The sequence below is a fragment of the Chiloscyllium plagiosum genome, unplaced genomic scaffold (genome assembly GCF_037043375.1).
Source record: "Chiloscyllium plagiosum isolate Xiang-an unplaced genomic scaffold, Cpla_swu_hap1 HiC_scaffold_40, whole genome shotgun sequence".
Lineage (NCBI taxonomy): Eukaryota > Metazoa > Chordata > Chondrichthyes > Orectolobiformes > Hemiscylliidae > Chiloscyllium > Chiloscyllium plagiosum.
Window position 1 is genome coordinate 4,091,460 of NW_028270178.1, and position 27,354 is coordinate 4,118,813.

A 27,354-nucleotide genomic window follows, 5' to 3' on the forward strand; every position below is an offset into this window, starting at 1 on the left:
TCAGTGTACAGATATCTCCCTGAGAGAGAGAGAGGGGACTGAGAGACACCAGTCAGTGTACAGATATCTCCCTGAGAGAGAGGGGACTGAGAGACACCAGTCAGTGTACAGATATCCCCCTGAGAGAGAGAGGGTACTGAGAGACACCAGTCAGTGTACAGATATCTCCCAGAGGGAGAGGGGACTGAGAGGCACCAGTCAGTGTACAGATATCTCCCTGAGAGAGAGGGGACTGAGAGGCACCAGTCAGTATACAGATATCTCCCTGAGAGAGAGGGACTGAGAGACCCCAGTCAGTGTACAGATATCTCCCTGAGAGAGAGAGGGGACTGAGAGACCACAGTCAGTGTACAGATATCTCCCTGAGAGAGAGAGGGGACTGAAAGACCCCAGTCAGTGTACAGATATCTCCCTGAGAGAGAGAGGGGACTGAGAGACACCAGTCAGTGTACAGATATCTCCCTGAGGGAGAGAGAGGGACTGAGAGACACCAGTCAGTGTACAGACATCTCCCTGAGAGAGAGAGGGACTGAGAGACACCAGTCAGTGTACAGATATCTCCCTGAGGGAGAGGGGACTGAGAGACACCAGTCAGTGTACAGATATCTCCCTGAGAGAGAGGGGGGACTGAGAGACACCTGTCAGTGTACAGATATCTCCCTGAGAGAGAGGGGGGACTGAGAGACACCTGTCAGTGTACAGATATCTCCCTGAGAGAGAGAGGGGACTGAGAGACACCCGTCAGTATACAGATATCTCCCTGAGGGAGAGAGGGACTGAGAGACACCTGTCAGTGTACAGATATCTCCCTGAGAGAGAGAGGGGACTGAGAGACACCAGTCAGTGTACAGATATCTCCCTGAGAGAGAGGGGACTGAGAGACACCAGTCAGTGTCCAGATATCTCCCTGAGAGAGTGAGGGGACTGAGAGGCACCAGTTAGTGTACAGATATCTCCCTGAGAGAGAGAGGGGACTGAGAGGCACCAGTCAGTGTACCGATAACACCCTGAGCGAGAGAGGGGACTGAGAGGCACCAGTCAGTGTACAGATATCTCCCTGAGAGAGAGAGGGGACTGAGAGGCACCAGTCAGTGTACAGATATCTCCCTGAGAGAGAGAGGGGACTGAGAGGCACCAGTCAGTGTACAGATACCTCCCTGAGAGAGAGGGGACTGAGAGACAGCAGTCAGTGTACAGATATCTCCCTGAGGGAGGGGGGACTGAGAGGCACCAGTCAGTGTACAGATATCTCCCTGAGAGAGAGGGGACTGAGAGACACCAGTCAGTGTACAGATATCCCCCTGAGAGAGAGAGGGTACTGAGAGACACCAGTCAGTGTACAGATATCTCCCAGAGGGAGAGGGGACTGAGAGGCACCAGTCAGTGTACAGATATCTCCCTGAGAGAGAGGGGACTGAGAGGCACCAGTCAGTATACAGATATCTCCCTGAGAGAGAGGGACTGAGAGACCCCAGTCAGTGTACAGATATCTCCCTGAGAGAGAGAGGGGACTGAGAGACCACAGTCAGTGTACAGATATCTCCCTGAGAGAGAGAGGGGACTGAAAGACCCCAGTCAGTGTACAGATATCTCCCTGAGAGAGAGAGGGGACTGAGAGACACCAGTCAGTGTACAGATATCTCCCTGAGGGAGAGAGAGGGACTGAGAGACACCAGTCAGTGTACAGACATCTCCCTGAGAGAGAGAGGGACTGAGAGACACCAGTCAGTGTACAGATATCTCCCTGAGGGAGAGGGGACTGAGAGACACCAGTCAGTGTACAGATATCTCCCTGAGAGAGAGGGGGGACTGAGAGACACCTGTCAGTGTACAGATATCTCCCTGAGAGAGAGGGGGGACTGAGAGACACCTGTCAGTGTACAGATATCTCCCTGAGAGAGAGAGGGGACTGAGAGACACCCGTCAGTATACAGATATCTCCCTGAGGGAGAGAGGGACTGAGAGACACCTGTCAGTGTACAGATATCTCCCTGAGAGAGAGAGGGGACTGAGAGACACCAGTCAGTGTACAGATATCTCCCTGAGAGAGTGAGGGGACTGAGAGACACCAGTCAGTGTCCAGATATCTCCCTGAGAGAGTGAGGGGACTGAGAGACACCAGTCAGTGTACAGATATCTCCCTGAGAGAGAGAGGGGACTGAGAGACACCCGTCAGTATACAGATATCTCCCTGAGGGAGAGAGGGACTGAGAGACACCTGTCAGTGTACAGATATCTCCCTGAGAGAGAGAGGGGACTGAGAGACACCAGTCAGTGTACAGATATCTCCCTGAGAGAGAGGGGACTGAGAGACACCAGTCAGTGTCCAGATATCTCCCTGAGAGAGTGAGGGGACTGAGAGACACCAGTCAGTGTACAGATATCTCCCTGATAGAGAGAGGGACTGAGAGACACCAGTCAGTGTCCAGATATCTCCCTGAGAGAGAGAGAGGGGACTGAGAGACACCAGTCAGTGTCCAGATATCTCCCTGAGAGAGAGAGAGGGGACTGAGAGACACCAGTCAGTGTCCAGATATCTCCCTGAGAGAGAGAGAGGGGACTGAGAGACACCAGTCAGTGTACAGATATCTCCCTGAGAGAGTGAGGGGACTGAGAGACACCAGTCAGTGTACAGATATCTCCCTGAGAGAGAGAGGGGACTGAGAGACACCAGTCAGTGTACAGATATCTCCCTGAGAGAGAGAGAGGGATGTGAGACACCAGTCTGTGTACAGATATCTCCCTGAATGAATCTGACTGAGGTATGTAGGAATACAGAAGGAGGCCATTCGTCCCTTCGGCTCGCTCCACCATTCTAGCTCACAGCTGTTCATCTCCTCATTGCTGTTCCCTTCCCCCCCAACCCCCAAATATATCTCCACACCCCTCCGGCATTTCCAATCCCCAGAAACCGAGTGCTCCCCATCCCTGAATGATGACTGAGCACCCAGAATTCCCTGGGGGTTGGAGGAGGAGGGGTGAGAATTCCAGAGCATTCCGATCGAAGAAATTCCTCCCCGTCTCCGTTAGAAACGGCCTGCCCACCTGATTCCCGCGCGGGGGAAGTGGGGTAACGGTCCCAACTCCAGCTCTTCAACACTTCCCCGGGGAGGACGTGTTTGGAGGGGGGTGGCTACAGGCCCAAACCCCCTCACTCTCTCCCGACAGGACGATCCCAGGGGTTAATCCGGTGACACCACCCGCCACCTCCCTCCGCTACACTCCTTCATGGCTCGATCTGCCCCCATGTTTGGTGGGGAGACCAGAAGTGTCCACGGTAAGTATTTGAGATATATCAGATAGTCAGATGGTTCGATAGGGTGGACAGTCAGAGCCTTTTTTCCTTCAGATGGTGATGGCTAGCACGAGGGGACACAGCTTTAGATTGCGGGGTGATAGATACAGGACAGATGTCAGAGGTAGTGTCTTTACTCAGAGAGTAGGAGGAGCGTGGAATGCTCTGCCTGCAACAGTAGTAGACTCGCCAACTTTAAGGGCATTTAAATGGGCATTGGATAGGCATGTGGACGAGAATGGAATAGTGTAGGTTAGATGGGCTTCAGATTGGTTCCACAGGTCGGCACAACATCAAGGGAGGAAGGGCCTGTACTGCGCCGGAATGTAACGAGTGTAACAGGACACCTTCACTACTGTGCCCCTTGTGACAGAGAGACCGAGGTCCCCATCCAATCACTGACCCACCCCAGCACGCTCACTCTCGGTGACCCAGGGACACAGACACTCTCCCCCCACCCCCCACCAACTTCCGAACCCGCACTTCCCGACCTCTTTCTCTCTCTCTCTCTCTCGGTCTCAGAAACGATCTGAAGCTCTGCCCTTCCTTCCCAAAGCGAGTAGCCTTGGCACTCACTCTCCAGGTGCATCGACCCGGCCGTCGCTCGCCAAAGAATTCCGACGGCCAAGAGGGTTGCCCCAGAGCACTGTGGGATACCGATCAACTGGCCAGAGGATTGGCACAAGGTGGGGGGACATTAATTTCGACGAGTGCGCAGTCTTGGTAAGACAAGCCAGCGCACAGTTCGTGGGGAGCGTTGTCGAGAGAGAGAGAGTCGGAAGGGTTGAGGTGCACAATTGCTTGAAAGATGTATCGCAGGTGGGCAGGATGGTGAAGACAGAGATTGGTAAGCCTGCCTTTCATGGGTCAGAACATTGAGTTCAGGAGGTGGGAGGTCACGTGAGCGCTGAACAAGACAATGGTAAGGCTACCTTTGGAGTGTTGAGCACAGTGCTGGTGGCCCTTCCTGTGGGGAGGATGGGATTCAACTGGAAATGGTGCAAAAAAGACTTAGATTTGATTCACTACATCGCGGAAACAGGCCCTTCGGCCCAGCAAGTCCACGCCAACCCTCCAAACAGTAACCCACCGAGACTCATTTCCCTCTGACGAATGCACCGAACTTTATAGGTAATTTAGCATGGCCAATCAACCCTAACCTACACATCCCTGAACACTATGGGTAATTTAGCATGGCCAATCCACCCTAACCTGTACATCACTGTACACTATGGGTAATTTAGCATGGCCAAACCACCCTAACCTGCACATCCCTGAACACTATGGGTAATTTAGCATGGCCAATCCACCCTAACCTACACATCCCTGAACACTATGGGTAATTTAGCATGGCCAATCCACCCTAACCTGCACATCCCTGAGCACTATGGGTAATTCAGCATGGCCAAACCACCCTAACCTGCACATCCCTGAGCACTATGGGTAATTCAGCATGGCCAACCCACCCTAACCTGCACATCCCTGAACACTATGGGGTAATTTAGCATGGCCAATCCACCCTAACCTGTACATCACTGTACACTATGGGTAATATAGCATGGCCAAACCACCTTAACCTGCACATCCCTGAGCACTATGGGTAATTCAGCATGGCCAATCCACCCGAAACTGCACATCCCCGAACATTATACGATGAGTTAGCATGGCCAATCCACCCTAACCTGTACATCACTGTACACTATGGGTAATATAGCATGGCCAATCCACCCTAACCTACACATCCCTGGGCACTCTGGGTAATTTAGCATGGCCAATCCACCCTAACCTGCACGTCCCTGAAGCTATGGGTAATTTACCACAGCCAATCCACCCGAACCTGCACATCCCTGAACATTATGGGGTAATTTACCACGGCCAATCCACCCTAACCTACATATGCCTGAACACTATGGGTAATTTAGCATGGCCAATCCACCCTAACCTACACATCCCTGAACACTATGGGGTAATTTAGCATGGCCAATCCACCCTAACCTACACATCCCTGAACACTAGGGGGTAATTTAGCATGGTCAATCCACCCTAACCTACACATCCCTGGAAACTACGGGTAATTTAGCATGGCCAATCCACCCTGACCTGCACATCCCTGAACACTATAGGGTATTTTAGCATGGCCAATCCACCCTAACCTGCACCTTCCTGTACACATTGGGTAATTTAGCATGGCCAATCCAACCTAGCCTACACATCCCTGAGCACTATGGGTAATTTAGCATGGCCAATCCACCCTAACCTACACTTCCCTGAGCACTATGGGTAATTTACCAGGGCCAATTCACCGTAACCTACACATCCCTGAGCACTATGGGTAATTTAGCATGGCCAATCCACCCTAACCTACACATCCCTGAACACTATGGGGTAATTTAGCATGGCCAATCCACCCTAACCTACACATCCCTGTACAATATGGGTAACTTAGCAAGGCCAATCCACCCTAACCTGTACATCCCTGGACACTATGGGTAATTTAGCATGGCCAATCCACCCTAACCTGCACATCCCCGGACACTATGGGTAATTTAGCATGCCAATCCACCCTAACCTGCACATCCCTGGACACTATGGGTAATTTAGCATAGCCAATCCACACTAACGTGCACATCCCCGAACCTATGGGTAATTTAGCATGGCCAATCCACCCTAACCTGCACATCCCTGAACACTATGGGTAATTTAGCATGGCCAATCCACCCTAACCTGCACATCCCTGAACACTGTGGGTAATTTAGCATGGCCAATCCACCCTAACCTGCACATCCCTGAACACTATGAGTAATTTAGCATTGCTAATCCACCCTAACCTGCACATCCCTCAACCCTATGGGCTAATTTAGCATGGCCAATTCACCCTAACCTGCACATCCCTGATCACTATGGGGTAATTTAGCATGGCCAATCCACCCTAACCTACACATCCCTGAACACTATGGGTAATTTAGCATGGCCAATCCACCCTAACCTACACATCCCTGAACACTATGGGTAATTTAGCATGGCCAATTCACCCTAACCTACACATCCCTGAACACTATGGGTAATTTAGCATGGCCAATCCACCCTAACCTGCACATCCCTGATCACTATGGGGTAATTTAGCATGGCCATTCCACCCTAACCTACACATCCCTGAACACTATGGGTAATTTAGCATGGCCAATCCACCCTAACCTGCACATCCCTGAACACTATGGGGGAATTTAGCATGGCCAATCCACCCTAACCTACACATCCCTGAACACTATGGGGTAATTTAGCATGGCCAATCCACCCTAACCTGCACATCCCTGAACACTATGGGGTAATTTAGCATGGCCAATCCACCCTAACCTACACATCCCTGAACACTATGGGGTAATTTAGCATGGCCATTCCACCCTAACTGCACACCTGTGGTTTGTGGGAGGAACGTGGAGCACCCAGAGTAAACCCACGCAGACACGGGACTAGTGCGCCAAGGTTTCACCAGGATTGGTGGGCTTGAGTTCTAATCAGAGGCTGGATAGGCTGGGGCTGTTTTCCTGGAGGCTGAGGGATGATTTTTGAAGGATTTATAAAATCATGTCGGGGCATGGATGGGGTGAACAGCCAAGTCCTTTTTTCCCAGGGTCGGGCAATTCAGAACTGGCGGGCATAGGTTTAAAGCATGAAGGTGTTGGGCCGAAGGGCCTGTTTCTGTGCTGTATAACGTTATGACCATAAGAGCAGGTAAGAGGCTGGGAGGGAGGGTACTTTGACTTGTTTGTCAGAGTGAATACCAATGGACAATAGTTAAGAATTGGCAATGGTCATAGCCTGACATTTGTGTGGCACAGGTGTTACCTGCCACTTGCCAGCCCAAGCCTGGACATTGTCCAGATCCTGTTACATTTGAACACGGGCTGCTTCAGTATCTGAGGAATCACTGAACACTGCAATTATCAGTGAACATCCCCACTTCGGACCTTATGATGGAGGGAAGGTCATTGATGAAGCAGCTGAAGGTGGTTGGGGCCTAGGACACTACCCTGAGGGACTCCTGTCGAGATGCATTTTGGAAAAGCATATCAGAGCAGGACATATACACTTAATGGTCAGGTCCTTGGGAATGTTGCTGAACAAAGAGACCTTGGAGTGCAGGTTCATAGTTGCTTGAAATGGAGTCGCAGATAGACAGGATAGTGAAGAGGGCGTTTGGTATGCTTTCTTGGTCAGAGTATTGAGTACAGGAGTTGGGAGGTCATGTTAGGTCATTGGTTAGGAATGTTGGAATATTGCGTGCAATTCTGGTCTCCTTCCTATCGGAAAGATGTTGGGAAACTTGAAAGGTTTCAGAAAAGGTTTACAAGGATGTTGCCAGGGTTGGAGGGAGAGGCTGAACAGGCTGGGGCTGTTTTCCCTGGAGTGTCGGAGGCTGAGGGGTGACCTTATAGAGGTTTATAAAATCATGAGGGGCATGGATAGGGTAAATAGGCAAAGTCTTTTCCCCTGGGGTGGGGGAGTCCAGAACTAGAGGGGCATAGGTTTAGGGTGAGAGGGGAAAGATATAAAAGAGACCTAAGGGGCAACGTTTTCACCCAGAGGGTGGTATGTGTATGGAATGAGCTGCCAGAGGATGTGGTGGAGGCTGGTACAATTACAGCATTTAAGAGGCATCTGGATGGGTATATGAATAGGAAGGGTTTGGAGGGATATGGGCCGGGTGCTGGCAGGTGGGACCAGATTGGGTTGGGATATCTGGTCGGCATGGACGGGTTGGGCCGAAGGGTCTGTTTCCATGCTGTACATCTCTATGTAGCTGAGATGACTGACCCTCCAACAACCACAACCATCTTCCCCTGTGCCAGGTCTGACCCCAACCAGCAGAGAGTTTGCCCCTCCCCCCTCCCGATACCCATTGATTCCAGTCTTGCCAGGGCTCCGTGATGCCACGCTCGGTCGAAGGCAGCCTTGATGCCCAGGGTTGAGTTTGCTTTCTCAGTTCCCCAGCCCCCCCCATACCCTCCCCCCCCCACCGCTGCCCAATAGCACCTCACAGCTTCTCACTTTGCAGTCGGCTCTCTCTCCTCATCCTCATGACGTGTGAGACCAGGATGCTGATGATGAAGGCTGTTGTGAGGAAGCAGACCCCAGCGATGATGCCAGCCCGGACAGAGTGGGTGAAGGGGTCCCACCCCGTCTCCCCCGAGGGGTAGCTGGACATTCCTGGGGGAGGGGACCGGGAAAACGGAGCATATTAGAACCCGGCCTGAGATTGTCAAGCTGCAAACCTCCCTCATAGGGACTGAGCCTCCCCGTGTACACACACTCTCACACTCTCTCACACACACACACACACACACTCACTCTCACACACACACACTCACTCTCACACACACTCTCACACACTCTCACACACACATACACACACTCTCTCACACACACACACACTCTCTCTCACACACATACACATACACTCTCACACACACACACTCGCACACACTCACACACACATACTCTCACACACTCTCACTCACACACACATACACATACACAGAGTCTCACACACACACACATACACAGTCTCACACACACACACTCACACACACACAGTCTCACACACACAGTCTCACACTCACTCACACTCACACATACACACACAGTCTCACACACACTCACACTCTCACACACACACTCGCTCTCACTCACACAGACTCTCTCACGCACACCCGCTCACATACACACACACACTTGCTCTCACACACACACACATTCACTCACACACACACACACTCGCTCACACACACACACTCTCACACACACACACACACCCGCGCTCTCACACACACTCACTCATACACACTCACACTCTCCCACACACACTCACTCATACACACACACACTCACACAGACTCTCTCACACACACACCTGCTCACATACAAACACACACTTGCTCTCACATACACACACACTCACACACTCACTCTCACACACTCTCTCTCACATGCACACTCGCTCACACTCACACAGACTCTCTCACGCACACCCGCTCACATACACACACACTTGCTCTCACACACACACACACACACATTCACTCACACACACACACTCGCTCACACACACACACACTCTCACACCCGCGCTCTCACACACACTCACTCATACACACTCACACTCTCCCACACACCCTCACTCATACACACACACACTCACACAGACTCTCTCACACACACACCTGCTCACATACAAACACACACTTGCTCTCACACACTCACACACTCACACACTCACTCTCACACACTCTCTCTCACATGCACACTCGCTCACACTCACACAGACTCTCTCACGCACACCCGCTCACATACACACACACACACATGCTCTCACACACACACTCGCTCACACACACACACACACTCTCTCACACACACACCCGCGCTCTCACACACACTCACACACACACCTGCTCACATACAAACACACACTTGCTCTCACATACACACACACACTCTCACACACTCTCTCTCACATGCACACTCTCTCACACACACACACTTGCTCACACACAAACTCCCTCACACACACACTCATGCGCACATACACACACACACAAACACTCGCACACACACACACACAGACACACTCTCACTCACACACACCCTCGCTCTCACACAAACTCCCTCACCCACACTCATGCGCACACACTCGCACACACTGACATACTCACACACACTGACACACACTGACACACACACAGACACTCACACACACACTCACTCACACGCAGGCGCAGACACACACAGACTCCTGCTCTATCTCACACACACGCGTATACACTCACACAGACACACGCGCAGACACACATGTTCACGCTCTCTGTCTCTCACACACACACACACACACACACTCACACAGACACACACACACACATCCCTTTACCTGAGGTTGAGACATTAACAATATCACTCGGCTCACTGACCAGCTCCTCGCTCCGTGAAACCATACGGAACTGATAGGAAACATCCTAACGGAACAGAGACCGGACTCAGAGTTAGTGATGAGCTCAGTGAGAGCCTTACCCGCTCCCGTCTACCCTCAATCATCTTACCTCCCACCCTCATTCTTTCTATCTCTCGTTCGATCTCTCTGCCAGTCTTCCTGAATTTATATCAGTCACTCTCTGCCCCCCCATCTATCACTTTCACCTTCTCTCCCATCATTCCCCTTCACTCTCTGCCCTCACTCTCCCTCTCTGTTCAATTTCTCTCCACCCTCAATCTCAATCCCCTCCTCTTCACTTTCATTCTCTCCTTTGATCACGCTCTCCTTCCTCTGCACCTGTCATTCACTTCTTCCCCCTCTCCCTTTTCTCTCCTTTGATCTCTCTCCGACAGTCTCTCTGTCTTTCTCCTCCCATCAATTGCTAAACCACGTGTTCCCCTCTGCGTCCCTCAATCTCTCTCCTTCCTTAACTCTATCCCACGATCTCTCTCTCTCTCACATCTCCCTCAATCTCTCTCCTTCCTTAACTCTATCCCTCGATCTCTCTCTCTCACCTCTCCCTCAATCTCTCTCCTTCCTTAACTCTATCCCACGATCTCTCTCTCTCTCACATCTCCCTCAATCTCTCTCCTTCCTTAACTCTATCCCTCGATCTCTCTCTCTCACCTCTCCCTCAATCTCTCTCCTTCCTTAACTCTATCCCACGATCTCTCTCTCTCTCACATCTCCCTCAATCTCTCTCCTTCCTTAACTCTATCCCTCGATCTCTCTCTCACCTCTCCCTCAATCTCTCTCCTTCCTTAACTCTATACCTCGATCTCTCTCTCTCACCTCTCCCTCAATCTCTCTCCTTCCATAACTCTATCACTCAATCTCTCTCACCCCTCCCTCAATCTCTCTCCTTCCTTAACTCTATCCCGCGATCTCTCTCTCACCTCTCCCTCAACCTCTCTCCTTCCATAACTCTATCCCACAATCTCTCTCTCACCTCTCCCTCAATCTCTCTCCTTCCATAACTCTATCCCTCGATCTCTCACTCTCTCTCTCAATCTCTCTCCTTCCATAACTCTATCCCTCGATCTCTCGCTCTCTCCCTCCCTCAACCTCTCTCCTTCCTTAACTCTATCCCACAATCTCTCTCTCACCTCTCCCTCAATCTCTCTCCTTCCTTAACTCTATCCCTCGATCTCTCTCTCACATCTCCCTCAATCTCTCTCCTTCCGTAACTCTATCCCTCGATCTCTCTCTCTCACCTCTCCCTCAATCTCTCTCCTTCCTTAACTCTATCCCACGATCTCTCTCTCTCTCAACCTCTCTCCTTCCTTAACTCTATCCCTCGATCTCTCTCTCTCTCACCTCTCCCTCAATCTCTCTCCTTCCTTAACTCTATCCCTCGATCTCGCTCTCACCTCTCCCTCAATCTCTCTCCTTCCTTAACTCTATCCCTCGATCTCTCTCTCACCTCTCCCTCAATCTCTCTCCTTCCTCAACTCTATCCCTCGATCTCTCTCCCTTTCTCTCCCTTCCCTCAACCTCTCCCCTTCCTCAATTCTATCCCTCAATCTCTCTCCTTCCTCAACTCTATCCATCGATCTCTCTCTCTCCCCTCCCTCAATCTGTCTCCTTCTTTAACTCTATCCCTTGATATCTCTTTCTACTCTCCACACCCCCCCCTCACTACTCTCCACACAACTTCTCTCTCTCTCTACTCCCCACATCCCCTCTCTCTCTCTCTACTCTCCACACCCCCCCTCTCTCTCCTCTCCACACCGCCCCCCTCTCTCTCTCTACTCTCCACACCCCCTCTCTCTCTCCTCTCCACACCGCCCCCTCTCTCTCTCTACTCTCCACACACCCTCTCTCTCCTCTCCAAACCCCCCCTCTCTCTCTCTCTACTCTACACACCCCCTCTCTCGCTCTCTCTAGTCTCCACACACCCCTCTCTCTTTACTCCCCACACCCCCTCTCTCTCTACTCCCCACACACCCCTCTCTCTACTCTCCACACCCCCTCTCGCTCTCTCCTCTCCACACCTCCCTCTCTCTCTCTCTCTACTCTCCACACACCCTCTCTCTCTCTCTACTCTCCACACACCCTCTCCCTCTCTCTCTCTCTACTCTCCACACCCCCTCTCTCTCTCCTCTCCACACCTCCCTCTCTCTACTCTCCACACACCCTCTCTCTCTCTCTACTCTCCACACACCCTCTCCCTCTCTCTCTCTCTACTCTCCACACCCCCTCTCTCTCTCCTCTCCACACCTCCCTCTCTCTCTCTCCTCTCCACACCTCCCTCTCTCGCTCTCTACTCTCCACACCCTCTCTCTCTCTACTCTCCACACCCCCCTCTCTACTCTCCACGTCCTCTCTCTCTCTCTACTCTCCACACACCCTCTCTCTCTCTCTCTACTCTCCACACCCTCACTCTCTCTACTCTCCACACCCCCTCTCTCTCCCTACTCCCCACACCCTCTCTCTCTCTCTCCTCTCCATACCCCCCTCTCTCTCTCCTCTCCATACCCCCCTCTCTTTCTCTACTCTCCATATCCCCTCTCTCTCTCTCTACTCTCCATATCCCCTTTCTCTCTACTCTCCATACCCCCCTCTCTCTCTCTACTCTCCATATCCCCTCTCTCTCTCTCTACTCTCCATACCCCCCTCACTCTCTCCTCTCCACACCCCCTCTCTCTCTCTCTACTCTCCATATCCCCCTTTCTCTTTCTCTACTCTCCATATCCCCTCTCTCTCTCTCTACTCCCTATACCTCACTCTCTCTCTCTCTCTCTACTCTCCATACCCCCCTCTCTCTCTACTCTCCATACCCCCCTCTCTCTTTCTCTACTCTCCATACCCCTCTCTCTCTTTCTCTACTCTCCATACCCGTCTCTCTCTTTCTCTACTCTCCACACACCCTCTCCCTCACTCTACTCTCCATACCCTCTCTCTCTCTACTCTCCACACCCCCTCTCTCTCCCTACTCCCCACACCCTCTCTCTCTACTCTCCATACCCCCCTCTCTCTCTCTCTACTCTCCATACCCCCCTCTCTCTTTCTCTACTCACCATATCCTCTCTCTCTGCTCTCCATACCCCCCCTCTCTCTACTCTCCATACCCCCCTCTCTCTCTATCTACTCTCCATATCCCCTCTCTCTCTCTACTCTCCATACCCCCCTCTCTCTCTACTCTCCATATCCCCTCTCTTTCTCTCTACTCTCCATATCCCCTCTCTCTCTCTCTACTCTCCATATCCCCTTTCTCTCTACTCTCCATACCCCCCCCCTCTACTCTCCATATCCCCTCTCTCTCTCTCTACTCTCCATACCCCTCTCTCTCTCTCCTCTCCACACCCCCTCTCTCTCTCTCTACTCTCCATATCCCCCTCTCTCTTTCTCTACTCTCCAAATCCCCTCTCTCTCTCTACTCTCCATATCCCCTCTCTCTCTCTACTCCCTATAACTCCCTCTCTCTCTCTCTCTACTCTCCATACCCCCCTCTCTCTCTACTCTCCATACCCCCCTCTCTCTCTCTACTCTCCATATCCTCTCTCTCTCTCTCTACTCTCCATATCCCCCCTCTCTCTCTCTACTCTCCATACACCCCTCTCTCTTTCTCTACTCTCCATACCCCTCTCTCTCTTTCTCTACTCTCCATACCCGTCTCTCTCTTTCTCTACTCTCCACACACCCTCTCCCTCTCTCTACTCTCCATACCCTCTCTCTCTCTACTCTCCACACCCCCTCTCTCTCCCTACTCCCCACACCCTCTCTCTCTACTCTCCATACCCCCCTCTCTCTCTCTCTACTCTCCTTACCCCCCTCTCTCTTTCTCTACTCTGCATATCCCCTCTCTCTGCTCTCCATACCCCCCCTCTCTCTACTCTCCATACCCCCCCCTCTCTCTCTCTACTCTCCATATCCTCTCTCTCTGCTCTCCATACCCCTCCTCTCTCTACTCTCCATACCCCCCCCTCTCTCTCTCTACTCTCCATATCCCCTCTCTCTCTCTCTACTCTCCATACCCCCCTCTCTCTCTACTCTCCATATCCCCTCTCTCTCTCTACTCTCCATATCCCCTCTCTCTCTCTCTACTCTCCATATCCCCTTTCTCTCTACTCTCCATACCCCCCTCTCTCTCTACTCTCTACTCTCCATACCCCCCTCTCTCTCTACTCTCCATATCCCCTCTCTTTCTCTCTCCTCTCCATATCCCCTCTCTCTCTCTACTCTCCATATCCCCTTTCTCTCTACTCTCCATACCCCCCTCTCTCTCTACTCTCCATATCCCCTCTCTCTCTCTCTACTCTCCATACCCCTCTCTCTCTCTCCTCTCCACACCCCCTCTCTCTCTCTCTACTCTCCATATCCCCCTCTCTCTTTCTCTACTCTCCATATCCCCTCTCTCTCTACTCCCTATAACTCCCTCTCTCTCTCTCTACTCTCCATACCCCCCTCTCTCTCTACTCTCTACTCTCCATACCCCCCTCTCTCTCTACTCTCTAGTCTCCATACCCCCTCTCTCTCTCTCTACTCTCCATATCCTCTCTCTCTCTCTCTACTCTCCATATCCCCCCTCTCTCTCTCTACTCTCCATACACCCCTCTCTCTTTCTCTACTCTCCATACCCCCCTCTCTCTCTACTCTCTACTCTCCATACCCCCTCTCTCTCTCTCTACTCTCCATATCCTCTCTCTCTCTCTCTACTCTCCATATCCCCCCCTCTCTCTCTCTACTCTCCATACCCCTCTCTCTCTTTCTCTACTCTCCATACCCGTCTCTCTCTTTCTCTACTCTCCACACACCCTCTCCCTCTCTCTACTCTCCATACCCTCTCTCTCTCTACTCTCCATACCCTCTCTCTCTCTACTCTCCACACCCCCTCTCTCTCCCTACTCCCCACACCCTCTCTCTCTACTCTCCATACCCCCCTCTCTCTCTCTACTCTCCATACCCCCCTCTCTCTTTCTCTACTCTCCATATCCCCTCTCTCTGCTCTCCATACCCCCCCTCTCTCTACTCTCCATACCCCCCTCTCTCTCTCTCTACTCTCCATATCCCCTCTCTCTCTCTCTCTACTCTCCATACCCCCTCTCTCTCTCTTATCTCCATATCCCCCTCTCTCTCTCTACTCTCCATATCCCCCTCTCTCTTTCTCTACTCTCCATACCCCGCTCTCTCTACTCTCCACAGCCCCCCCTCTCTCTCTCTCTCTACTCTCCATACCCCCCTCTCTCTTTCTCTACTCTCCAAATCCCCTCTCTCTCTACTCTCCATACCCCCTTCTCTCTCTCTACTCTCCATATCCCCCCCACTCTCTCTACTCTCCATATCCCCTCTCTATCTCTACTCTCCATATCCCCTCTCTCTCTCTCTCTACTCTCCATATCCCCTCTCTCTCTACTCTCCATATCCCCTCTTTCTCTACTCTCCATACCCCCCCTCTCTCTCTCTACTCTCCACACCCCTCCTCTCTCTACTCTCCATATCCCCCTCTCTCTTTCTCTACTCTCCATATCCCCTCTCGCTTTCTCTACTCTCCATACCCCCTCTCTCTCTCTCTACACCCCTCTCTCTCTCTCTCTACTCTCCATACCCCTCTCTACTCTCCACACCCCCCCTCTCTCTCTACTCTCCATATCCCCCTCTCTCTTTCTCTACTCTCCATATCCCCCTCTCTCTCTCTCTACTCTCCATATCCCCCTCTCTCTCTCTCTACTCTCCATACCCCCGTCTCTCTCTACTCTCCATACCCCCGTCTCTCTCTACTCTCCATAACCCCCTCTCTCTCTCTCTCTACTCTCCATACCCCCCCCTCTCTCTCTCTACTCTCCATATCCCCCTATCTCTCTCTCTACTCTCCATACCCCCCTCTCTCTTTCTCTACTCTCCATACCCCTCTCTCTTTCTCTACCCTCCATATCCCCTCTCTCTCTCTACTCTCCACACCCCCCTCTCTCTACTCTCCACACCCCCCTCTCTCTACTCTCCACACCCCCCTCTCTCTCTCTCTACTCTCCATACCCCCCTCTCTCTCTCTCTACTCTCCATACCCCCCTCTCTTTCTCGACTCTCCATACCCCTCTCTCTCTCTCTCTACTCTCCATACCCCTCTCTCTCTCTCTCTACTCTCCATACCCCTCTCTCTCTCTCTACTCTCCATATCCCCTCTCTCTCTCTCTACTCTCCATATCCCCTCTCTCTATCTCTACTCTCCATATCCCCTCTCTCTCTCTCTCTACTCTCCATATCCCCTCTCTCTCTACTCTCCATATCCCCTCTTTCTCTACTCTCCATACCCCCCTCTCTCTCTCTACTCTCCACACCCCTCCTCTCTCTACTCTCCATATCCCCCTCTCTCTTTCTCTACTCTCCATATCCCCTCTCGCTTTCTCTACTCTCCATACCCCCTCTCTCTCTCTCTACACCCCTCTCTCTCTCTCTCTCTACTCTCCATACCCCTCTCTACTCTCCACACCCCCCCTCTCTCTCTACTCTCCATATCCCCCTCTCTCTTTCTCTACTCTCCATATCCCCCTCTCTCTCTCTCTACTCTCCATATCCCCCTCTCTCTCTCTCTACTCTCCATACCCCCGTCTCTCTCTACTCTCCATACCCCCGTCTCTCTCTACTCTCCATAACCCCCTCTCTCTCTCTCTCTACTCTCCATACCCCCCTCTCTCTCTCTCTACTCTCCATATCCCCCTATCTCTCTCTCTACTCTCCATACCCCCCTCTCTCTTTCTCTACTCTCCATACCCCTCTCTCTTTCTCTACCCTCCATATCCCCTCTCTCTCTCTACTCTCCACACCCCCCTCTCTCTACTCTCCACACCCCCCTCTCTCTACTCTCCACACCCCCCTCTCTCTCTCTCTACTCTCCATACCCCCCTCTCTCTCTCTCTACTCTCCATACCCCCCTCTCTTTCTCGACTCTCCATACCCCTCTCTCTCTCTCTACTCTCCATACCCCTCTCTCTCTCTCTCTACTCTCCATACCCCCCTCTCTCTCTCTACTCTCCATATCCCCTCTCTCTCTCTCTACTCTCCATATCCCCTCTCTCTCTCTCTACTCTCCATATCCCCTCTCTCTCTACTCTCCATACCCGTCTCTCTTTCTCTACTCTCCATACCCCCCTCTCTCTTTCTCTACCCTCTATATCCCCTCTCTCTCTCTACTCTCCATATCCCCTCTCTCTCTCTACTCTCCACACCCCCCTCTCTCTACTCTCCACACCCCCCTCTCTCTACTCTCCACACCCCCCTCTCTCTCTCTACTCTCCATACCCCCCTCTCTCTCTCTCTACTCTCCATACCCCCCTCTCTCTCTCTACTCTCCATACCCCCCTCTTTCTCTCTACTCTCCACACCCCCCTCTCTCTCTACTCTCCATACCCCCCTCTTTCTCTCTACTCTCCACACCCCCCTCTCTCTCTACTCTCCCAATCCCCTCTCTCTATTTACTCTCCACAACCCCTCTCTCTCTACTCTCCACAACCCCTCTCTCTCACCCTCTCTGCAATTAAATCTCTCTGTCTCTCTTACTCTTTACCTGTGTCCCTTACACTCTCTCTACCTCTCTCTCTTTCACTAAGAGTTTCTTTCTCTGTCTTTCTGCTTCCTTAAGTTTCATTCTCTCTCTCTTTCCTTCGAGTTTCTCTCTCTCTCTCTCCTTCCTTAAGTTTCTTTCACTCTCTCCCTCCCTTTTTCCTTAAGAGTTTCTTTAACTCTCTCTCTCTACTCCCCACACCTCTCTCTCTCTCTCTCTTTCTTCAAGAGTTTTTTTCTCTCTCTTTCCTTAAGAATGTATTTCTTTCCCTCTCTCTTTCTCTCTCCCTTTCAGGGACAGTTTCTTTTCTCTCGCTTTCTCCAAGACGTTTTCTCTCTCACTCTCTCTCTCTCTTCCCTTTCTCCCTCTTTTCAAGCCTCTCTTTCCTTGTTCCTTCTCTGTGCCGCCCCCACCCTCCCACTTCGTCTCCCCCTCTCCCCCTCGCGGCCCCCCCGACAATGCCAGCCCACGAAACCTTGACCTCTGACCTTGACGAGTCCGGTCAGCAGTAGCCGGTCCTGCTGGGCTGGGATCGCACTGTGCAGCACCTCCCAGGCCCCGGGCCCCCCCCGGTACTCCAGCACGTAGGCCAGGGGGAGGCGGGAGGGGGCCGGGGGTGGGGCCCAGCGGAGCACGATCCCCCCCGCTGTCCGATTCGCCGCCAGGTTGCTGGGGGGCAGCAGGGGGCGGGCCCTCTCGCTCGGCGCCGGGGGTCGCCGTGGGGTCGCCGTCGCCGCGGGAACGCCTGGGGCATGGGGAGGAGGCAACGGCGAGAAAGTTAGACGTCGGGCGGGGAACATGGGCTCAAGATGCGACCCTTCGGCCCTCAAGAGCCCTGCCCTCCCTTTCAAAACCAACATGGCCGCTCGGATTTTTAACCGCGACTCTACCCCCAACCCCACCCGATCCCAGTCACCTTTCCCCCCCTGGGTCATCGAGCTCTGCCTTGTGAGAATTGTCCAAGGATTCTGCTCCCGCTGCCTTTTCAGGAATGGGTTTCCAAAATGTTCATGACCCTCCGACAGAAACACGTTACCACCCCCCCCCCCAGCGCCTCCCTCATCTTTGTTGCCCCCACCTCGTTCCAGATCCTTCCCTGACATGTGACATCCTTTGAACGTTCCTCAGTCCAGTCACCTCCCCCGTTTCCAAATCAGAGAATCCCCGACAGTGTGGAAACAGGCCCTTTGGCCCAACCAGTCCACTCCGACCCTCCGAAGAGTAACCCACCCAGACCCATTTACCCTCTACCCCTGACTGATCCACCCTAACCTGCACATCCCTGAGCACTATGGGGTAATTTACCATGGCCAATCCACCCAAACTTGCACATCCCTGAACACTATGGGTAATTTAGCATGGCCAATCCACCCTAACCTACACATCCATGAGCACTATGGGTAATTTAGCATGGCCAATCCACCCGAACCAGCACATCCCTGAGCACTATGGGTAATTTAGCATGGCCAATCCACCCTAACTTGCAATTCCCTGAGCACTATGGGTAATTTAGCATGGCCAACCCACCCTAACCTGCACATCCCTGAGCACTATGGGTAATTTAGCATGGCCAATCCACCCGAACCAGCACATCCCTGAGCACTATGGGTAATTTAGCATGGCCAATCCACCCTAACTTGCAATTCCCTGAGCACTATGGGGTAATTTAGCACGGCCAATATACCCTAACTTGCACATCCCTGAACACTATGCGGTAATTTAGCATGGCCAATCCACCCTAACCTGCACATCCCTGAGCACCACGGGTAATTTAGCATGGCCAATCCACCCGAACCAGCACATCCCTGAGCACTATGGGTAATTTAGCATGGCCAATCCACCCGAACCAGCACATCCCTGAACACTATGGGTAATTTAGCATGGCCAATCCACCCTAACCTGCACATCCCTGAGCACTATGGGTAATTTAGCATGGCCAATCCACCCGAACCAGCACATCCCTGAGCACTATGGGTAATTTAGCATGGCCAATCCACCCTAACCGGCACATCCCTGAACAGTATGGGTAATTTAGCATGGCCAATCCACCCTAACCTGCACATCCCTGAACACTATGGTGTAATTTAGCATGGCCAATCCACCCAAACTTGCACATCCCTGAACACTATGGGTAATTTAGCATGGCCAATCCACCCTAACCTACACATCCATGAACACTATGGGTAATTTAGCATGGCCAATCCACCCTAACCTGCACATCCCTGAGCACTATGGGTAATTTAGCATGGCCAATCCACCCGAACCAGCACATCCCTGAGCACTATGGGTAATTTAGCATGGCCAATCCACCCTAACCTACACATCCCTGAGCACTATGGGGTAATTTAGCACGGCCAATATACGCTAACTTGCACATCCCTGAACATTATGCGGTAATTTAGCATGGCCAATCCACCCTAACCTGCACATCCCTGAGCACTATGGGTAATTTAGCATGGCCAATCCACCCTAACTTGCACATCCCTGAGCACTATGGGGTAATTTAGCATGGCCAATCCACCCTAACCTGCACATCCTGAGCACTATGGGGCAATTTAGCATGGCCAATCCACCCTAACCTGCACATCCCTGAACACTATGGGGTAATTTAACATGGCCAATCCACCCTAACCTGCATATCCCTGAACACTATGGGTAATTTAGCATGGCCAATCCACCCTAACCTGCACATCCCTGAGCACTATGGGTAATTTAGCATGGCCAATCCACCCTAACCTACACATCCCTGAACACTATGGGTAATTTAGCATGGCCAATCCACCCTAACCTGTACATCCCTGAACACTATGGGTAATTTAGCACGGCCAATCCACCCTAACCTACACATCCCTGAGCACTATGGGTAATTTAGCATGGCCAATCCACCCTAACCTACACATCCCTGAACACTATGGGTAATTTAGCATGGCCAATCCACCCTAATCTACACATCCCTGAACACTATGGGTAATTTAGCATGGCCAATCCACCCTAACCTGCACATCCCTGAACACTATGGGGTAATTTAGCATGGCCAATCCACCCTAACCTGCACATCCCTGAGCACTATGGGTAATTTAGCATGGCCAATCCACCCTAACCTGCACATCCCTGAACACTATGGGGTAATTTAGCATGGCCAATCCACCCTAACCTGCACATCCCTGAGCACTATGGGTAATTTAGCATGGCCAATCCACCCTAACCTGCACATCCCTGAGCACCACGGGTAATTTAGCATGGCCAATCCACCCTAACCTGCACATCCCTGAACACTATGGGGTAATTTAGCATGGCCAATCCACCCTAACCTGCACATCTCTGAGCACTATGGGGTAATTTAGCTTGGCCAATCCACCCTATCTGCACATCTTCGGATTGTGGGAGGAAACAGGAGCACCCGGAGGAAAACCCATGCAGACACAGGGAGAATGTGCAAACTCCACACAGACAGTTGCCTGAGACAGGAACCCTGTCGCTGTGAGGCAGCAGTGCTAACCATTGTGTCATCCTATTTGTGATTCCTACATGGAGCCTCCCCAGATCTCTCCACATCTCCGAGCTCTGCAAACTCTCACCACTCAGCGTAACAGATCTGCGTGGAAACAGACCCTTCGGCCCAACTAGTCCATGCCGACCCCAATCCCAAACTAAACCAGTACTGCCTGCCTGCTCCTGGCCCACATCCCTTTCCAGTTCATGTCTTATCCAAATGTCTTTTCAACGCTGTAACTATGTCCACATCCACCACTTCCTCATTCCACACAGAAACCACTCTCTGTGTTAAAAAAATAAAATTGCTCCTCATGTCTTTTTAAAATCTCTCTCCTCTCGCCTCAAAAATATGCCCCCTAGTCTTGAAATCCCCACCCTCGGGAAAAGACACTTGCCCTTCACCTTATCTATACCCCTCACGATTTTATAAACCTCTATAAAGTCAACCTCCTACGCTCCAGGGAAAAAAACTCCCAGCCTCTCCGTATATCTCAAACCCACCATTCCCAGCAACCTCCCGGTAAATCCCTTTTGAACCCTGTCCAGTTGAATCATCTCCTTCCTGTAACCAGAACTGGACACAGTGCTCCAGATGGGGCCTCACCAATGTCCTGTACAACCCCAACATGACATTCCCCAACTCCTGTACTCCAAGGACTGAGCAATGAAGGCAAGCGTGCTAAACACCTTCTTAACACCCCCTTGTCTACATGTGACACAAACTTCAAAGGATGATGTCCCTGCTCTCCTAGGCCTCTCTGTTCTCCGACACTACCCAGGGCCCTCCCATTAACTGTTTCAGTCCCACTGGTGCTTGTTTTCCAAAAAAGCAACACCTCGCATTTACCCCAAATTGAACTCCATCAACCACTCCTCAGCCCAGTTGGTTAAGACCTCTTTCTAATCCTAGATAACCCTCTTCACTGTTCACTCTGCCATCAGTCCTGGTGTCATTCACAAACGTACTAACAATGCCTACTATATATGCTCATCCGATTCGTTGCATCGCGCCAGGTTCAATTCTTGCCCTCGGGGCGACTGACTGTGTGGAGTTTGCACATTCTCCCCGTGTCTGTGTGGGTTTCCTCCGGGTGCTCCGGTTTCCTCCCACAGTCCAAAAATGTGCAGGTTAGGGTGGATTGGCCATGCTAACTTACCCATAGTGTTCAGGGATGTGCAGGTTAGGGTGGATTGGCCATGCTAAATTACCCAGAGTGTTCAGGGATGTGTGGGTTAGGGTGGATTGGCCATGCTAAATTACCCATAGTGCTCAGGGATGTGTGGGTTAGGGTGGATTGGCCATGCTAAATTACCCATAGTGTTCAGGGATGTGCAGGTTAGGGTGGATTGGCCGTGCTAAATTACCCATAGTGTTCAGGGATGTGCAGGTTAGAGTGGATTGGCCATGCTAAATTACCCATAGTGTTCAGCGATGTGCAGGTTAGGGAGGATGGGCCATGCTAAATTACCCCATAGTGTTCAGGGATGTGTAGGTTATGGTGGATTGGCCATGCTAAATTACCCATAGTGCTCAGGGATGTGCAGGTTAGGGTGGATTGGCCATGCTAAATTACCCCATAGTGCTCAGGGATGTGCAGGTTAGGGTGGATTGGCCATGCTAAATTACCCATAGTGCTCAGGGATGTGTGGGTTAGGGTGGATTGGCCATGCTAAATTACCCCATAGTGTTCAGGGATGTGCAGGTTAGGGTGGATTGGCCATGCTAAATTACCCCATAGTGTTCAGGGATGTGCAGGTTAGGGTGGATTGGCCATGCTAAATTACCCATAGTGTTCAGGGATGTGTGGGTTAGGGTGGATTGGCCATGCTAAATTACCCATAGTGCTCAGGGATGTGTGGGTTAGGGTGGATTGGCCATGCTAAATTACCCATAGTGTTCAGGGATGTGCAGGTTAGGGTGGATTGGCCATGCTAAATTACCCATAGTGTTCAGGGATGTGCAGGTTAGAGTGGATTGGCCATGCTAAATTACCCATAGTGCTCAGGGATGTGTGGGTTAGGGTGGATTGGCCATGCTAAATTACCCATAGTGTTCAGGGATGTGCAGGTTAGGGTGGATTGGCCGTGCTAAATTACCCATAGTGTTCAGGGATGTGCAGGTTAGGGTGGATTGGCCATGCTAAATTACCCATAGTGCTCAGGGATGTGTGGGTTAGGGTGGATTGGCCATGCTAAATTACCCCATAGTGCTCAGGGATGTGCAGGTTAGGGTGGATTGGCCATGCTAAATTACCCCATCATGTTCAGGGATGTGTAGCTTAGGTTGGATTGGCCATGCTAAATTACCCCATAGTGTTCAGGGATGTATAGGTTAGGGTGGATTGGCCATGCTAAATTACCCCATAGTGTCAGGTGAAAGGGAATGGGTCTGGGCGGGTTGCTCTTCGGAGGGTGGGTGTGGACTTGTTGATCCGAAGGTCCTGTTTCCACACTGTCGGGAATCTAATCTAACCTAATCTAATCATTTACAATGACAAGCAGGGGTGGGCCCAGCAGTAATCCCTGTGCAACACCACGGGTCTTTTTGACAAACTTCCTATTCAAAATGAGGGGAGCATACACCGAGTTTGTGCAGGGCGCTGCTCACACTGTCGCAGTGAAATATCCTTCACGTTCAATTTCACGCCCCTTTTACAATACAACAATATCCCCTCCGCCTTCCCACTCACTTGCTGCAGCTCCATACTAACTTTACGGAGATCCACGAACAAGGATTCCGAGACCTCTCCCCTCTGTACCTCAGGGGTCAGCAATCAGCAGTCTCTCAGTCGCCTCTATCCCTGATGAAGGGCTTTTGCCCGAAACGTCAAATCCTGCTCCCTCGGACGCTGCCTGCCCTGCTGTGCTTTTCCAGCATCGCTCTGATCTTGGCTCAGCAAACTCTCTCCATTTAAGTGGAGTGCCTCTGCTCTGTCCTTGTACTAAACTGCGCCTGATTCCCGCCTTCCACCGCTCGACCACGTCTGCCAAATGTTCGTCCGCTCGGGTAACCTGCCCCGATTGCGTTGCTAAGGCTTCACGGTTCCCCAGCCCTGTATAACTTAGAGGTCACTCCCAGGGAGGTCGGATCACCATGAGACGCGGTGCTGATACTCACAGAGGGTATGGGTGTTGATGATCTGACTGAAGGGCCCGCTCCCGCGATCGCTCTGGGCTAGGACACTGAACTGGTAGCTGGTGTTAGGCCACAGATGATCCACACTCAAGCGATGGTCTCCGTCTGGGACCATGCGGATAATCCAGTCATGGGGCCCATGGGACGTCTGCCTGAACCTGAGAGAGAGAGAGAGAGAGAGAGAGTCACACACTGTGACCTCCATCGCCGGGAGATTGGGGGGGGCGGGCGGGGTGAGAAGTCAGAAGCACACACAGTGACCTCCACCACCAGGGGGTGAAAGGTCAGTGTACACACTGTAACTCCCCACACCCAATGTAAAGGGATGAAATGTCAACATCACACGGAGACCGTCATTGCGAAAGGGGTGAAAGGTCAGCTTCACATACACTGTGACCCACTGTCATGGGGTTAAAGGTCAACTTTGCGCACATAGTGACCTCCACGGTCAGGGTTGAAAGGTCAGTAAACACACAGTGACCTTCACCATCAGGGGTGAAAGGTCAGTAAACACAGTAACCTCCACCATCAGGGGGTGAAAAGTCAGTATACGCACAGTGACCTCTACGATGAGGGGGTGAAAGGTCAGTTTCACATACACTGTGACCCACTGACATGGGGTTAAAGGTCAACTTTGCACACACAGTGACCTCCACGGTCAGGGGTGAAAGGCCAGTATCACACACAGTGCCTTCCACTGTCAGGGGGTGAAAGGTCAGTATACACACAGTGACCTCCACCATCAGGGGGCAAAAGGGGTCAGAGTTTAGATAATGCCATCCTTCAGGAAGAAACAAGACCTATAATGGACACTCTAACGCCAAAGGGAGGGGGGTGAAAGGTCATTCTTCGACCCCCTGACGTGTGGAAGATGTGAAGAAGACGATGAGCCTGTGAACAAGGGCCATGGTGTCATTATGGAAGGAGGGGACAAGCAGACAGTGTCCTACCAGACGGTGAACTGCTGTGGGTGGCCACCATCGAAGCCAGGCTCCCAGGAGACATTGACTGCGAACACATCCGGCCTCACCGTCAGGTTGGTGACAGCGTGGGGGCTGGTTCCTATAGCAATGGACCAAGGTCACTGAGGTCAGAGGTTGAACCTTTGGGAGGCCACACTCCCTGAACACAACATCCCCTCACCCCTTCAAACTGTGGGAACCCTCACTCCCCCTCCCCCTCAAACTGTGGGATCCGTCACTCCCCCTCCCCCTCAAACTGTGGGATCCCTCACTCCTCCTCCCCCTCAAACTGTGGGACCCCTCACTCCCCCTCCCCCTCAAACTGTGGGACCCCTCACTCCCCCTCCCCCTCAAACTGTGGGATCCCTCACTCCCCCTCCCCCTCAAACTGTGGGACCCCTCACTCCCCCTCCCCCTCAAACTGTGGGACCCCTCACTCCCCCTCCCCCTCAAACTGTGGGACCCCTCACTCCCCCTCCCCCTCAAACTGTGAGACCCCTCACTCCCCCTCCCCCTCAAACTATGGGACCCCTCACTCCCCCTCCCCCTCAAACTGTGGGACCCCTCACTCCCCCTCACCCCCTCAAACTGTGGGACCCCTCACTCCCCCTCCCCCTCAAACTGTGGGACCCCTCACTCCCCCTCCCCCTCATACTCTGGGACCCCTCAACCCCTACCCCCTCAAACTGTGGGACCCCTCACTCCCCTCACCCCTTCAAACTGTGGGACCCCTCACTCCCCCTCCCCCTCAAACTGTGGGACCCCTCACCCTCTTCCCCACCAAACTGTGGGACCCCTCACTCCCCCTCCCCCTCAAACTGTGGGATCCCTCACTCCCCCTCCCCCTCAAACTGTGAGACCCCTCACTCCCCCTCCCCCTCAAACTGTGGGACCCCTCACTCCCCCTCCCCCTCAAACTGTGGGACCCCTTACCCCCTTCCCCACCAAACTGTGGGACCCCTTACCCCCTTCCCCACCAAACTGTGGGACCCCTTACCCCCTTCCCCACCAAACTGTGGGACCCCTCCCCGTCCCCAGACCATGTGAGCCTCAGGGTGTGAGCAGGGGGGAGTCTGACCTGTCACCCACACCGTGGTGCTGGTGCTGATCTCCGTCAGGTTATCCCTCGCCTTGCACACCCACGTTCCGTGGTGTTCCTTCCTGACGCTCCGGAAGAACAGCGTCCCATCCTCAAGGACCTGGAACTGTCTGGGGCGAGTGTCCCCCTCCTGGGAGATCAGGGAGCAGCCTGGTTACAAACAGGAATCTCTTCCTCGCCCTGCCCTCCCTCCGTCTCGTTCTTCTCCCACTGCCTCAGGTGCACACCTCGCTCTCTCTCTCTCAATCTCTGTCTACCCCCTCCATCTCAGTCTCTCCATCTCAATCTTGGTCCCACCATGTCGGTCTTCTTGTGCTGACTATCTCCCTCTCTCTGTCTCTCCCTCTCTCTGTCTCTCTCACTCGCCCTCTCTCTGTCTCTCTCACTCTCTCTCTCTCACTCTCACTCTCTCTGTCTCTCTCACTCTCTCTCTCTGTCTCTCTCACTCTCTCTCTCTGTCTCTCTCTCTCTCCGTCTCTGTCTCTCTCTCTCTCCGTCTCTGTCTCTCTCTCTGTCTCTCTCACTTTCAGTCTCTCTTTCTCTGTCTCTCTCGCCATCTCTCTCTCGCCGTCTCTCTCTCGCCGTCTCTCTCTCGCCGTCTCTCTCTCTCTCTCTCTCTTTGTCTCTCTCTATTTGTCTCTCTCTCTGTCTCTCTCTCTCTCTCTATCTGTCTCTCTCTATGTTTCTCTTTCTCTCTCTCTCTGTCAGTTTCTCTCTCTCTGTCTCTCTCTCTCTCTGTCTCTCTGTCTCTCTCTCTCTCTCTGTTTCTCCCTCTCTCCCTCTGTCTCTCTCTCTCTCTCTCTCTCTCTCTCTCTCTCTCTCGCCAGCAATGATGTCCT

General features: G+C 52.3%; 1 protein-coding gene across 1 annotated transcript in view; it reads right to left on the reverse strand.

Annotated features, from left to right (window-relative positions):
• The window catches only part of LOC122546066 (protein turtle homolog A-like), a 216,874-nt gene that overhangs the window by 12,914 nt on the left and 176,606 nt on the right, over positions 1-27,354 (reverse strand). Inside the window, 6 exon segments of the mRNA XM_087981612.1 lie at positions 8,345-8,503; positions 10,221-10,305; positions 18,312-18,568; positions 24,437-24,612; positions 25,405-25,516; positions 26,495-26,645. Of these exon segments, the coding sequence (XP_087837738.1) occupies positions 8,345-8,503; positions 10,221-10,305; positions 18,312-18,568; positions 24,437-24,612; positions 25,405-25,516; positions 26,495-26,645 (940 nt within the window).